Raw genomic sequence first — 16400 nt, 5'->3', positions numbered from 1 at the left:
AAAGGAAACGTGACTTACTCACCATAATGTACAATACTAATTCCAATTTTCGAACTGGATTTCTTTTTGAGGCAGATATTACTTGCACAATAATTTGAAATGCATAATTGGCTAATTAACAAAATTTTACTACTTCAATTACTTTACAGCTCATACTGCAATTTGCAAATTTCGCAAGGCATATCCAGTTGAAACGAATTCTAAAGGTGGCATTGGTTTCGACATATGTACCATCAAACTTGCGGTAAAGATGCGCTGTTGTTTCACTTTACTTTTTTAACACCATTTTATGAATTGAAGCACAAAAGTGGATCACCAATGTATTTTGTCGCACATTTTGAGAATTAATATCTCGAAACTGACGTTATCCTGAAAATTTGTTCCAAGTGGATATGCCTTGTGGACTCTGTCTACAAATTCGTGAATTGGAATATGTGTCATAAATTAATTAGTTGGAACTTAATTACTAGAATTGCAACACAAAAATTTTTTTTCAACTTGTCATTAACATTGTTGTGAATTCTTTCTCAATGAGCACCTTCAATCACAGAAAAGTCACCCACTAGTGTCAGTAATGAATTGGCTGCACTTTATTATCAACATTATGCTCTACTGTACGAACTTGCATTAAAGGCCAGCTGCAATGAAATCTTGGGCCACATAAAAAGCCTAGTTTCAAATAGTATAGATGCAAAGCAGCCCCCGAGCGATATGTTTGACGTTACGATTATATGTCTTGAAAGGCCTGCAAAAGTAGGTGTTTTTCATACCAAAATTGAAAACTCCGCCATTACCGGAGGTGACACATAAGAACGTGCCGCTACAAGGTTAGCCATTGCCTGCGGCATGCTGAAAAATCCCGGAGGCACTGTGCTGGGACTTTCGTCATACCCGCCAACCACAAGCTGCATGTGTCATCTGCTTAGGTGTATGTAAAGGCTTCTAATAAGAAAATTAAGACAATTAGCAACCCTGCAGCTTCACCAAGATTGCTTTAGCAGCATACACTACTCATAAAACATTCAGCCGAAGTGAATTTTGTAGCAGTTGGCATTTAAGGTGCTTGCTTGACGTGAGGCGCTGAGCACATATTTCTTTCTATTGAGATCAATGGCTGAGCATGGTCAAAACACGATGGCAGTACAAAATGAGGCAACTTTATTCACGCATTTGCCTTTCCAAGCATACATGATCCCATGTCAACACACTCCTGTGCATATCACAGTTGGAAAGAAATAATGAACAATCGCACAGTGTTCACGTTGCCGAGTCGACCAAATTAAAATTTTCACACAGTCTGGAACTGTTGCATTGAAATCAATCTGCTCTGATCTTGCACATGGTGCAGTTAAGTATTTTGTTTCTGCTGTTACACACACCGAAAAAAACGAAGAAAGAAATGTTTTTGTTTTGCAAGGCTAGAAACCTTTCCTGTGCATGTTGTTGGGGGGGCCACCACTATGCTGCTGCCACGTAAATGCTTTCCTGTGCTGAAGAACAAGTACAATGCGCCGTCGCTGGTGACAAAACTAAGAAAGGCTTTAGTGTTATGTTCTCCAAGACGCTAAGCTCAATTTATGTGCACGTTACGTGGCAGCAATGCTTTCTTTCCACACAGCTGGTTGTTGAACATCCTTATCCTAGAGGCTTTCCCTTTCCACCAGCTTTTTCTTTTTCCTAGTGGCACCAAGGAACATCCTTTAAATGAAAGAAAAGGGTCTTGATACTTGAAAAAAAAAAGAAAAAAAAAAGACAACTTAACAAACGTAAGGCAACAAACAAAACAATGAAACGGTGGTTACTGAAATCGGCAGTGCCACTTTTACAACAACAGAGATTCCGACGGAACACATGCCTTTACTACCAAAACACACACTTTTCGTGACCTTGTCGTTATGAAAACGAAGAGAGAACAGGCTGGTTGCCGCTGCGTATATCACAGACAAAAGAAATGTGAGAAGATGAAACTAGTGTCCACAGGTCCCATCTTCCCAGAGTGGGAGAAAAAAAGTTGTTACACCTGAGTAGTAAGTCTCACCCTGCCCACATTGACAAGTCACAGTGACTTTCTTCCCCTCTTTGTATGAGAACAAGGGAAGCAGAAAAAAAAAAAAAAGTGCAGGAATAGTTTGCCCTCACATTAGTTAATGGGAGAATCATGGGCATAGAACAGACAGCCTAGCAAACTGCTTGTGCTCCTCAGTCCCTCGAAGCAGAGATTTGGTGTGTCACAGAGAGCATTCAAATGACTTCATAGCTCTGTCCCTACCTCAGCTTAGAGAGCTTTGTGTGCTTTCTAGTGCTACTGAGGTGCACCCTTTACCCAACACAAAGGAAGAATATTGCACTGATAGGCAATGCTGATAACACCGAACTGGTACAATGCACCAGGGTGTTAAACTTCAATAACCTTCGTGGCAAAGAAAAGCAATTCCAGAAAAAGATGTCATTCACTCTGCTCTGTGCACTCTCATCTATGCTGTAGTTTTGTGAAACGAGGATGCATTACAGCACAACCCATACTGAGGTGGGATGCATGGCAAAAGTAAATACCCTTACCAACATGTAATGTGCTTTTTGCTGTTACGCTCAACACAAATCAAGCTTTTTGATCCATTCACAAGCAACCCGCCAAAGTTGTAGATGTTTTTGTACCCATGACAATGCCCAGCATTTCATACCTCAGCGAGAGGGAATAGCTAGATGTGCACACACCATGTAAGACAATTCACACTAATGCGGGGAGAGTTTTGCACAGGGTGACATGGAACCACCACAGCCATAAATACACATACTAGAATTGTGTCGGTGCTACAAGGCCATCAGCCTCTGCCTGCCGACAGGACAAACACTGCCCGGAGAACTTTGCAGGCCAGCATCAGGAGGGTGCTGCTTTCCTTTCTCTGCTGATGCGACTGGTTCGTGTGGTTGACTAAACGGGGAGGCAGCCAATGGAGAGTCCCACATCCCTTGAGGAAAATAACACATAGCAGCAACAAGCAAGGTGGGAAACGTCCTTCACAGCAGCACGCTAGGAAGAGAGGAACCACATGGGCGAGATGTTTGGCACTGGGGCACGCACACCCCTCCCAGTCAAAGCAGGTCGGAGCTCAATTGGGTCGGCAGCCACGCTCGAAGGGCCACTGCTGCTAGGCCGAGACTTGTTGGGTTTCTTCGCTGAGCTGCCAAAAGGCTGTAGACGTTTGTCCTTCTTTTTTCCCACTGCTCCTGCCATTGTAAACAAGTGAGGTGTAAATTAGTTTAGTTTCATTCATTCTATTGTAGCATGCAACCCCCCCCCCCCCCCCCACACACACACACACAGTTTAAGCTTATGTCACACCATACACTTGGAGCGTTTGAATGGATTTCCAAAAATGTGAATACAAATGATGAATGCGCTAGCAAGGCACAGATACTCCATGTGTCCGTTGGCTGTTGCCTCCCAGATTTGCCCAGCTCTACATCTTTTCTAGCTTTCTTTTGGCATATGACACGCAAAAGGATTCAGACAAGATAAAAACACTATAACTTGCCATCACAAGCCAAATTTTATCGATAAGGCAGGCATTTGACACCCAAAAAGCTTGTTGTATAGTATCACACACAAAAAAAATTCTCAGTTGTAGCAACAGCACTTTTGAAGTCAAACGTCGGTATAACGAAGCAAATCTAGAAAGTTTCTTGCTAACAACAACACACAATGAATACATGCTCGTAACAAATATTACATATGACGAAGCTATTTTTGTGCTGGATGCACGTGTTATATACAGGGTGTTTCAGTGAACACTTTTAAAAATATTTAAAGGTTGCCTGTGGCAGATAGCCCAATTCTAGTTCATGAGCTGGTCTTCTCGAAGAGGCGGACATTACTTGCATAAAAAATCGAAATGCATAATCGACTAATATACAAAAATTAACTAATTCAGTTTTAACTAATTACTTTATGGCTCATATTGCAATTTACAAATTCTAGCTGTGGAGTTCGCAAGGCGATCCACTTGGAACGAATTCTCAGGATGACACCAGTTTCGAGATATTTTTTGCCGAACATTGTGAAGAAAAGCATTGACATTCCAGTTACTTTCTTAACAAAACGTCGTTTTATGCATTGCGAATTCCATGGCTAGAATTTGTAAATTGCAATATAGGCCATAAGGTAATTAATGAATTTTTGTTCACTAGTTGATTATGCATTTCAAATTTTTTGCAAGTAATGTCTGCCTCTTTGAGTAGACCAGCTCATGAGCTAGAATTGTACTATCTGCCACAGGCAGCCATTAAACATTTTTAAAAGTGTTCCCTGAAACAACCTGTATAACAAGGTTAGACTTTATAAGCTGCAGCCACATCATTGGAAAAGTGTAGTATGTTGAGCGACCAGTATACAAGTAAAAGATTTCACCTCAGTACTGACAGAAGCACTTTTAAATGCTGCTCTCACACCAATAAACAAGTGTCGCCTGTTGGGTGACCTCGTGGGGAATCATGCCTTTTAGCTGTAGCTTTCACTTCAGCGCCTCACCATTGTGAAACAGAGCATATAAAGCTTCTTAGTGAAAAGGTTGAACCTTCTACAAGTGGAAGGTTCAGCCGATATCTCACCATTGTTGCTTTGGAAGCTACCATCAGCAGGGGAGGAATTGGTAGAACTGACACTTTCCCACATCTGCCCAATTGTGTCGTGCAGTGCGTGGTTGTCGGCCTCGTCAAAAGTGTCAACGTCAATGTGCACCTCATCACCAGTGTCTGCAGATAGTGTGCTGCTTCTGTAGGAGAATAGGTGGGAAAGGAGGGGGGGATGAAAAGAGGGATAGAGAAGGAAACAAAGCCCATGCTGATGAGTTCTAATAATTAGGCGTGTGTGAATATTTGCAATTAGAAATACTAACTGAATAGTCATTGTTATTTGATTCATATTTAATTTGAGAATTTGCCATTGAAAGTTTTAGAATATTAGTTTCTGCTGAATGTAAGGGAGAACATTTATGAGAGTCTATGAGGAGAAAGCCATATGCAGCTGGCGACTGTTCTGCCAATGATTCTGCGGCATGAGAGCCACAGTTGCTGAACGAACATATGGATGTGTGCTGTATTTGATCTGTTGAGAAAACTCTTCTAAACAAACACTCCTGCTAATAACAAAAAGTTTAGGCCTACATTATTGCATGCATAGAACTTGAGTGCAACATTAGGCATTAAACCATCAACAGTTGCTGAATTTTCGAAAAAGTTCACTTCGGAAGTGCAGGCCGCGCAGCAAGGTCACAGACACTATGGTTTTATTAAGCTCAACATGCAAATGAAGGCTTGCCAGTTAGAAGAGAAATATTTCTGGAGTTTACCTAAGCCAATTCACTTTTATTTGCCAGTCCATTTGCTGCCTCTGAAATCTGTAAGCTCCCTGGAACCCAGTTTGGTTATTCTTCGTGTACCATGTCAAATTTCGTGGGTTAACTTACAATAATGTAAAACCAAAGTGAAGTTAGAAATGTGCATTATCAGTGCATGACTTTTAGGCAGTCAATAGAGTGTTCAATATTCTGTAATAACTTACAATGGCGGATGCATATTGACCCTTTTCGTAGAGTAGTTTGCTCTAGACGAACGAGATCGCACTTTCGGCGGCACGCCACACGTTGCCTCAGCGAATGCTCACGAATACGAAACCATTACTGCTTCTGTCCTACTACTGTGCGATCAGCTGTCGGAAATGCAACTGGGTGTTCGCTAATGCACTGTGGCCAATTCATGCTGCAAAATGTGTAACGATAAAGGGAAGACGTGTGCGGTAGTTATCTGCAAAAATAGTGATTCGCATATAAGGAATGCGAATATAAGAAATATATAAGGAACAGAATCAACCTGTGTTGCCGCTGCTACATGAGGACTGCCTGTGTTGCCAGCCCTTTGCGATGTCCGCCTTTCCTCGAGAATAAAAAAAAGGTTTATATGCCAGCGCTGTATATCTAACCTCCAAAGAAAGGACTTCAACTCCGGAACGTCGGCACTTAAGAGTGAGTACCACTCGTTACAAAAGGAAGTAGCGCCACTTACTGACACAAAGGTTCTCGCACATTATCTACACACACATCCACCCCGACTCGCACGCAAACTTACGCCCACCCTACAGCCAACGTATCTATAATAAGTGGATGGGCGCTGACTTGAATCAATGTGCTGAAGCATGAATGACGGCGACTACACTGACAAGACACGAATGTTGGAAGCTGAACGTTTCATGACAGTCCACAGAATAAGCAAGCGACTAGCGATAATACGTCTTTGCTACAAGCTACCACAAAGTACAGAACATTTGCATTCCAAGCTCTGTGCGCAGCAAGAACAAATCTATCGCAGCAGAGCATACACGCAAGTGATTAGGCTGAACATAAACAATCAGATAGTGTCTGCACTGAGGAACTTGACCGAGTCAGAAACATGACCAGCCGCTGCTTAAGAATGTTTAATGTAAATGAGGAAGAGCACGCTGATCCTGATTTAATTCATAAGCGGAAAGTTTGGACAGCTTGGAATACATTTCTAGCTCCGCTTTTAGTACAAGCACCGTATGCGCAGCTCGCACTGTTTGGACAAGGCGTAATGAGCTTTGAAAGCACCTACATGTCCTCTAAAGCTGTGGCCAAAGCTTCGTGTCGTTCACACAGTCACCATCTACGATATGCGTCGAAACGGGGGTTTGCTGCGCTTGCATTGTAAATACGGAGGCAGCTGAGGCAAGCAATGGACGCGTCACCACGTGATCAAACATGGCAGCGCCCACGGGATCGCTGGGAAAAGGGTCAATAGCCTAGCTGTTTAAAAGCAAATGTTCCACTCTACAGTTGCATATGGCAACTATGGTACTTTGTCATTGCAGGCATCAGTAGGTCACACTGCTACTCAGCACAGTTGCCAGGTGTGGCTACATTGCAGCAAGCTGGTTACTTACCTGTCTTATCAATGGCCAGATTTGTTTACTTCTAGAGAATTGACTAAAGGCTGGCTAATTTTTGCATTCGTTACATGACAACTATGACCCTCATGTTTCAAATTATCCGATTACACGCATGATGCAAATGGTAGTGGCAGTGACGGTAACAATCCACAAACAAAAGAACTCGTACCCAGCGCCTTGATTCAAAAGGAACTGCCTGACTGCTTTGCGTTGCTCGTCCGTGTGCTGGGGGCAACGCTGAGAGCGGGTGCACATTTTTTTAGTGTGCTCAGAGATCACTCCACACATCTGGAAGCAAGGGGAAGAATGAAGAACATGACTGCTCGACCACAGGACTTGCAGTTGTAAAATAAAGTGTGCGTATAAACATTTTTAAGGCTATGAGCAAACATTCAAGGGCTAAAGCATCATTATGTTTTAAAGCATGAAAGGAAAACACTGTCTCCAACAATCTGCAAACCTTCTTTGCTGCATACAAACCAAAAAGTATATTAAAAAGAAAGGTTCGGCAGACAAACCATCAACTCAGCACTTCAGCTACTTTAAAGATGGCATTTTGGAATGTAATGGTTACAAGGATTGCCAATTAATCTATCCTGCTATGAGCAGGAAATTGAGAGAAAGAAGGCACAGCCAGCAATTGCATAATGGTAGGCAATTTAACAATATAAAAGCCACAACGCTGTGAATGATGGAAGTCGGCATGCTTAAATTAAATTCTGGAGTTTTACTTGCCGAAACCACGGTATGATTATGAGGCACGTTGTAGTAGGAGGCTCGGGATTAATTTTGACACCTGGGGTTCATTAACGTGCACCTAAAGCGTGGTAACAGGCATTTCTGCATTTCACCTCCATAGCAATGAGGTCGCCATGGCCGCATTTCCGCGATCTCGTGCTTAGCAGCGTAATGCTGTAGCCACTAAGCAATCATGGCGGGTGGCATGCTTGGTCTTGTTATGGTACAAGAGGACAAGCTTATGAACTACATGGATGCAATAATGTGTGTGCCATGTCAATTATTTTCAGAGCCAGCATAACATCTGCGTTAAGCCAAGAGGTGAGCCATGATGATCAGAAATTGTACAGTGTCACAATAACTGAAATAAGAATATTACGCAAGGACAAATGGGTATGTCAAATACTGCAAATGTCTCCTCACAGCAAAGAGAGAAAGAAAAAGAAAGGGCAGAATGCAGACAAAGCAACTATTTTTCATGCCTTCTTTTAAGAACTGCCTTGGCATAGAAGTGTCTACATAAAAAAAAGTGTCTATATTAAACTAACGTTTGAATCTTACCTTACAGGCCAGCTGCAATGAAATTTTGGACGGCATAACAATCCTAGTTTCAGATAGCGTAAACACACCTAAGTGCAAAATTTTGCATTTCAAGCACGAGTGGCTACGCCACAAGAAGCTTACAAATTTAAGTGTTTTATAACGAAACTGGGACGGGGAGAAAATGCTGCCATTACCGCTCACTAGGAGATGATGTATAACTCGCAACATTGAGAACCACTGCGGCTCCTTCAACATGACCAAGATTAGGTGGCACCCATGGTGCATTGAAAATCTCGGAGGTGGTGGGCTGGCATTTCCGCCACATCCTGCTAACCAACAGGTGCATGTACAGTCTGTTTAGATGACATTTAATGGCTCTTAATTAGATAATTAGACACTTATCAGCCATGTACCTTTGCCAAGATTGCTTCTATAGTATGTACTATATAACTAATTAAAAATGAAATTTCATTGCTGTTGGCCTTTAACTTGCATACTGCTAACCCTGCATACTGCATTAATTTTTGCACCAGTGATGATTAAGAACTGCTGTTTACTATAACAGCAAACTGCCATAGATAGTCGAAATGGAGCCATGCGAATGGCAACAACACTGAAAGCTTGAAGCACATAATTTCATTCTTTGAGCATTGGTGGTACTGATATTTAGTTAGAATATCAATGCCATAAAGCTTTAGAATTAGCCACAACTCAACACAAGCTACTAGGTAGAAAAAAGAGCAAAGAGCCAATCTGGCTTTTAGAATAAATGTGCGCAACTGTTTTAAAGGAGTTAGACGGCAAACACAAAAGAGCTGCTCGAGGTGTTTATCAAAATGTGCAATCAACATTCGTCATACAGTCACTATTCAAAAGAAATTCATTCAGATTCGAAAACAATGTGGCAAGAGCAAGTCAATGGTGAATAAATTCTTATTGCTTTTTTGGGTTACTGAAACTCAAAATGAAAATGCAGAATGTATGAACAAGCCTCGTATTTCATTATAGCAAACAGTTGCTTGAAGCATAAGTAAAACAACTTACCTGTGCCAACAAAGCCTTTCTTTCCTCTGAAATTAATAAAGCAAATTGAATTGCACTCATTAGTCAGTGTTGCCAATTTTGCATAAGCCATATTAAAAAAAAAGTTGATGTGCACTGCAACAGCGGCATACCCATAGAAAGGCTTTCATAAGTTGAGATGCTGTTTGAGGGTTCTCCTGATGCACTGCTAGTGCTTGCTTGTTCTCCTGAAATTGTTCAGTGAAAGTTGATTGTTGCACGTTGAAAATGACAGTTGCCAAACATTCATACTTAATGAAAAATGGACACAGACAAGTGCAAGCCATAGGGCAATGCTGTGTCTTCTCTTGTCACACTCCTTTTTCATGTGGTTATGTATCCACCTTAATGGTGCATTACAGAGAAATGAGTTTTGCTAGACTGGTAAATTGTACTTTAGAAATGTGAATGAGTCAGTCTTACTATACTCCATCTCACAAATTGTGTGCAGTGTTGCCAAAGGTACGAGGCGTACACCGGCAATATCCTTGAGCAGCAGAGTATAGTTCCGGGCGTAACTCTCTGCTTAAAGGCAGCATTAGAGAGTTTTGTTTTTGCTTGGTACATGATAAGTCACAGCATTATGTAACATGTTGGGATCTCTGCACATTCACATTGTATACTGTGAATTCAGCAGCTGCTGAGCAGATGCGGACAAAAATCTCAAGGGGCGTGTGGCCTTCTTATGGCTAAGGAGTCCTGCACCTTCCACAGTGTTGCAAACAATTTGTGAAATGAAGTATAGGACACATGGTCGAAAAGTTGAAGAATGTAAAATATTATGCAGATCTGACATACTGTGGGAATCAATGTTATATGAAGCACATTGCAGGTAGCTGGCTATCCAGCATCGTTTAGCGTTCTGCAAAGCATTAACAGATGAACCAACATGTTTGCGTAAGGTGAGCACTTGTAAAGTGAGGTCACTGATGATAGCAGCAAGCCCAATATGACAGCATGACGACTCATTTATTGTACTCTGGTAGGGAAACATCCCAACTTGTTCCGTTGTTCCCGAGCCCGACCCTGAAGACTATACAATGTCACATAGTGTCTCAAAGTGCTAGCCTGACACACGCTAAGGATGGGAAGCTTGATGCACTGTTCCTTTTATAAGCAGCTTGTTGCTATGTTATGTGATGCAGGCGAAGGTGGTAAGTCTGGCAGCTATTTTCGCATGCCATTCCTGCATCTCTGGCCAAACAGCACTTGCACAAACGCTCTCGCTATTCAAAAAATCTTGTTGCCATGCGTAGTGCAGGTGCCAATCATCTTGGAAGTGTTAGTTGGATTTCGCATGAGAGAACTATGCTTGTGTCCAGGGCCTAATGGGTAGAGCACTGGGCTATTGTGCTTGGGGACTTTGGTTTGAAGCCCACTATCAGACACACTTTTTTATTATAATTTTGTTTCATTGAAAAGATGCAAAACGAGTCGAGACAGGGACCTATTTATGGCAAACTGCCTGGCAAAGACTGATTCGTATTAAGATGAAAGTTGGCCGTGTATGGCACTTTGAAATTCTCGCACTAGCTCCTTGTTCGATTACATATTTTTTGATAATGTGAGATAGTATAGTGAAATCAATGGTATCGAACTGACATCAGTGCAGCAGTTCTGGCACAAAAATAACAATGAAAAGCAAGTTTAGCCTTCATTTAACCAACTAATAATTAACCTTTTTTCGCCAAAGAATACAGTTTCGAAAGCATCATCTGTCAATTGGAACTGACATTGTTTTCCATTGTACTTCCTTTGAAGGGACTCTGAAACGATTTTGACGATTTTGTACAAATGTACTGAGTCGTTAGAGTAGGTCCTTCTGATCATTAATTGACGCATCTAAGCGCTCCACGTAAAGCGTGTAATTTATTATAATGTTTTAAAAAGGTACATCGCTACTGATCGCAGCACGCCAATCGGCTGAGTTTTGTGCCCAAGTGACTCGATTTGCCCAAACACGTCACTGGGCCAGCATCCGATTGGCTGCCCAGGGCGCGTCATCGATAATTTTCCCAACATTATGGCAAAAAAATGTTGTTCGTAATAGTTTAGATGTTAGTTAATTTGTTTTTATAAAAAGAAAGTAACAGAAAGAGAATGCACAAGAACATGTATCACTACACTAAAAGCACTTCCGGCCCACAGCAAGTGTCGTCTGCTTGTGTTAAAACGTGCTCCGTGTTGACGAGAGCTGCGCGGTCAGTGTTGGTCTTGTTCTTTTTTTTTGCCAGCACCATGGTTCGCCCTTGTTGTGTTGTGGGCTGCAAACGTAGCGATTGGCGACATGTCAAGCTGCGACATCGTGCCCCGCTGCTAGGCAGCAGACGAGCAGAGTGGCTGCAGCGCATTGGACTTTCGGTATCCAAACCAATCCAAACGGCGCCAGCATCTACGCGTTTACGGCTGTCGCTTCACATCGAAGGTTTGCCACAATAGAGTTTAGCGTTGTCCGGTATTCAGGTAAACGCAAGTGCAAGTGTACTGGCCGCTTTACCAATGTGATGAACGGAGGCGCAAAAGTGAACTGCTTGCATGGTGCAGCCACCTGGCGGCACAAAGCTCAACCAAACACACAGCTAATATAACAGTAACCAAGTTTTTTCTACTTTGCTGCTGGCTCAAATTTTTGGCAGGAGCGTAATCTTGAACACGTTGTCATGTTTAAAATGTTTTACACTTGGTTACAGGAATATTAGCCCTGTATTTGACTGGTTAAGCTCTGCGCCACCAGATGGCCTGACCGCGCATGCCGATCAGGCCACTCACGTACGTCTACGAAGCTCCTTCATCACAGCGGTATGGAGGTGCTTTAGTTTATGCCTCTGGCTGAGTCAAAACACCCAGCTCGCCTGTGGTTACCGGAATACTGGACACGCTCGGCGCTGTGACAGAACGCTCGCAACGCACGCTGCTTGATAGCTCTCGCTGGGGATCAACGGCTGGGCGGCTAGCAGAGAGGTTGAAGAGCCTTCGCGCGCTGGCTCCAAGACAACCGGAAATAGGCGACAACACGTCACAACATGACGTAGAGCCAGCGAAGGCGGATTTTAGCCCCGATCACTCGGCGAACGAGTTGAGGAGGAAATGCATGGCTAGGGAGGAGGGTAACTTGTAATCGTCCGTAGCTCTCTTAATATGAGACGCTTCACTTAAATTGTGATGCGAATCTTTTACTGTAGCTGTACCCTACGCGTCTACAAAATTTGTCCGAACCGTTTCACGGACCCTTTAAGAATGACAGAGCTGCACACAAACTTGAAAGATCAGGTCACTTATGAAGTGACCCACTCCATGACATACATGAATCCATCCATGAATCATGACTCATGCTTGAAAGATTGGGTCAGCAACCTAATCTTTCAATCATGCATTTACCTGACCAGACGGTTTACTGTCAAACGCTTCAGTTCACCACCAAACTCGTGCATATGTGTAATGACAATCAAAGAAAAGAAGAAAGATAAACCTTACCATTTTTAGGCTTCCCTTTAATTCTACGTGCACAGTTTTTATCCTTCCTTTTCTTGGCCGCTGTAGAGAGAAAGGAAGCAGATAGAAAACATTATGCCCTTCTGCTGCAAAGCAGCAATGCAAAGAGCTTGAAAACTATGTTTGCACGGGTCTGCTCTCTTTGAACATAGTTAGGGCATGTTTGATCTTTCACAAATATTGGGCAAGCATGGAGTTCTTTAAACCAACCACAAATTTACTTTAGATTATAAACACTCACCCACGTATTCTCAAACTATCCCCGAGAAGTTTTTCCTCGACTCCACTGAGTTGGGCACAGCGCCCCCCCCCTAGACTGAAGGAGGCACCATTCTTGACACTCCGCGTCAATTCTTGACGCGGAGTGTCAATGAAGTGCAGTGGACCACTTCAGTTGAGGGGCAGTGCTGCCGTCAACTTTCTTGAGTCGAGGTGGAGTGGTGGGACATTCTAGAATATGGGGGTTAGTATTTATGCCACCACTTTCTTTCTTTAATAGCATTACCAACACACCAGCTGTTCTTTTATTTGAATCATGTTAAAAAAGAATGCCTGTAAAAGATAGCTCAATTCTTCCTGATTAGGATTGCTTGAAGCGCAGTCTACTCGTATGTTACCTGTATGACAAACTGATGTAAAATTAATGTTTCGTTACATGAAATTTTGAATAATTACTTTAGGCTATGTGTAGGCATTGCAGAATTGATGCCTGGTAGCACTGAAATCTCCATTTAGCAGAGATTCTGAGACTGGAGCAGGTTTCAAGATGTCATGCCCCATTTACTATTTTAATCAAATAATTATTTGATATCAAATGTTGTGGAAAACAGCTGCATAGCTGCCACAAAAGCACCCCTGCACCAAACCAAGTGGTGTCAAGATATTTTGTGGCACATTTTGGGAAGCACTTATACTAAAACTGATGCTAGTCTCAGGTTTACTACTAAATGGTCAAGCCTTGAGCATTGACTGGCTTCAATAAAGCAATTGCATTATAAAGTAAGTGATGATGATGTTGATTAATAAATCGCATTCATTGGCCAATTATTAGCGGCTGAGATAGTAACTTCCACCTCTTCAAGTCATTCAACTGAAGTGGCAGAACTGCACTGTGTCCCAATCAAATTTTTAGTCAATTTATAATTTATAAAAAAAAAAAGAGGGACAGTGATGCGAACATGCAGCTGTTGCTAAAATAATAATAATAATAATAATAATAATAATAATAATAATAATAATAATAATAATAATAAGAATACTATTGTTAGTGACACCTACAATGCATAACTGCACTCCAATAAGCACATGCAATAAAAAAATTAATTACTCACGCTTTCGATCAGACAGGTAGTTCCAGTCACTGTCATTATCATAGTCATCTACGTCACTTTCTGCCCTTCCGGTGTTTGCAATCCTGTAGGGAAAAGTAGTATAGGTGCATCCATCCAAGTCAAGCGAGATTTAGAGAATGTTTCAAATGATTGGCTAATTAGTGAAGGCTCTTCATGTGTTTAATCATGCTTGACAAAATAGCTTTAAAAAATTCAATTCCACACAGCCACCTTCCTCACCTCTTGCTTGCGATCCTTGAGCTGTTTCTTCCCATACCCATGCATTTCTCTAGATGAGGCGCAAATCGCGACGCAGCTAAATTTCTTTGACAGTTGGGACACACGCATTCGAACTGTTTCTTCAGAGGAACTTGACCAAATACATCCAAGCCTACTTCGTCCACTATTTCTGCAAAGTAAAAGAAAAAGAAAAGAAAAGAAAAGAAAAAGAAAGTTCAACAGTTTGCATATTTATTTTAGAGCAGTCACAGCTGTGGACAGCAGTACTGAACGGACGAAGTACGTACCATATTTTTTTTCGCTGCAAAGGAAAGTAGACGGGCAGTATCAGATAGGGCAGTTCACACCACGCACGTCATCGTCAAAGCGGACACAGAGCGGCTATCAATTTTTTTTTTTTTTAGTCAACAATAACAGAATAAATATTGGCTCACTCATCCGTGGCTTCGTCCAGAAACAAGATGCCCAATTTGACAGACCGGTGAACCTCGAAGCAGGTTCCCAGTATGACGTCGTCCACAAGTTCTTCGTATATGCTCATGCTCTGCTCCTGAAACGCACAAGTCGACACGCATGTTCACAATACCGCATAAGCGCTATGCGCAACTTGACGGTGCGCACACCGTGTGACAAGTCAAGCACAACCGACGGAGAGCGTGCAACACGTCGGTACGCTTCCAGTGTCAGCCTTGTTCACGAGGGCACGGCAATGCGCAACTGTCAAAAGTGCGTTTGTCTGCGCTCTTCACTGGTATGCTCAGATCGGTGCGTAAAAGCGCCGCTCTAAGGATGTGTAACTGTATGCAGAAGAAACGACCGAACAGGAAAAGCGCGACAACTAAACAAAAGAGAACGGAGCGCTCCTACTCACGTCCAACACCTTGCTGGAGACAGGGGCATTCGCCGTCGTGCTCGCATTTTCAAGGTGAGGTTGCTGCATCCTTCACATCGACGAAGCCAGGAAAAGTTCGGGTAGTGCAAGCTACCGTAGGGACTTTGCGTCGATCTTCCTAACGTATCATATCTGGAATGCATACACTTCCCTTACGGCACCACTTTCACAATACGGTTCCATTTAGAACGTCCCTCGGGAAGAGAGGCAAGCTCGCCAACTGGGCTGGCATCCCTTCCCTGCGATAAATGACCAATCGAGTTCGCCTGATTAAAAGCGACCGGTACAACCAGAATTGTAGTTCACTAGGGCTCGAGCGAAAAGGTATACAATTTCGCTATTCTAAAAAAAAACAACCCGGCGTCTCCAATCGAGCACATTACAAAGAAGTTTGTGAACGTATCGACGCCAGCGACATCTCGCGAATCATTTGGAACAAAAACGAAACCGAAACTGACGAAACGGTCCGCTGCATAAGTTTTGCTGAAAATAGTTTCAGGGAGGTCAGTGCTTTTGCGGTACTACCCATGCTACTTCATTTCAGAAATGTGCTTTAGAATTGAATTTTTAGGAAAGCGCCTTGTTGCATCTGTGGAATATTCAGCGAGAATTTTGTCACGCGTCAACGTGCAAGCCGAGTAAAGAATTGAAATGTAAATGGTGCGCGCGTCCGTGGACGTGTTAACTACCACATTTATGTTTTAAATTGTATATTTGGAAGCATATTTCCGCGCATGCGCAAAAAGTAAATAAATAAGTTATAGCCATAAACTCAACCAAATTATTAAAAATTATAACCATGGTATGGGCAGAGCAGGTCGTGTATCCGCTCTTGGTACACATGCCAAGCGAACGTTCGTGCACGTGCTCACGAAATTTTTCTGGCATTTCGTTTCAGAACGTAGGCGACGAACAGTCGTCTTAGGTAAGTCCTTACTATAATTTGACCATGGAGGATGATCTTAATACACTGGATAGCCTAACGCTTTTATTTTCTGACAACCTTGTACAAATTTGTCGGAGCTCAGCTAGATAGAACTTTTGTGCCACTGTTACGACAGTCATTACTTTTGACCCTGTATTATTGTTCGCACAATCCCACACAGACGGGGTATCCGCGGTGATGATCGACTTTTGTCTA

At 42.5% G+C, this 16400-nt stretch overlaps 1 protein-coding gene across 1 annotated transcript; it reads right to left on the bottom strand.

The window, feature by feature from the left end:
• Positions 1 to 1135: 1135 nt before the first annotated feature.
• LOC119456260 (ataxin-7-like protein 3) lies at positions 1136 to 15669 on the bottom strand. The gene is made up of 11 exons (XM_037717915.2): positions 15239 to 15669; positions 14802 to 14917; positions 14655 to 14668; positions 14368 to 14536; positions 14128 to 14210; positions 12779 to 12838; positions 9418 to 9492; positions 9287 to 9312; positions 7131 to 7249; positions 4609 to 4772; positions 1136 to 3228 (listed from the first exon to the last, which is right to left on the bottom strand). The coding sequence occupies exons 1-11, from the start codon at positions 15305 to 15307 to the stop codon at positions 3032 to 3034; spliced, it is 1092 nt and encodes a 363-aa protein (XP_037573843.1). The 5' UTR covers positions 15308 to 15669; the 3' UTR covers positions 1136 to 3031.
• Between the last annotated feature and the right edge of the window lie 731 nt (positions 15670 to 16400).

The sequence above is a fragment of the Dermacentor silvarum genome, chromosome 6, assembly GCF_013339745.2.
Source record: "Dermacentor silvarum isolate Dsil-2018 chromosome 6, BIME_Dsil_1.4, whole genome shotgun sequence".
NCBI classification, from domain to species: domain Eukaryota; kingdom Metazoa; phylum Arthropoda; class Arachnida; order Ixodida; family Ixodidae; genus Dermacentor; species Dermacentor silvarum.
Note: the sequence above shows the minus strand (reverse complement) of the source record. Positions and strands in the feature narration are given on the sequence as shown.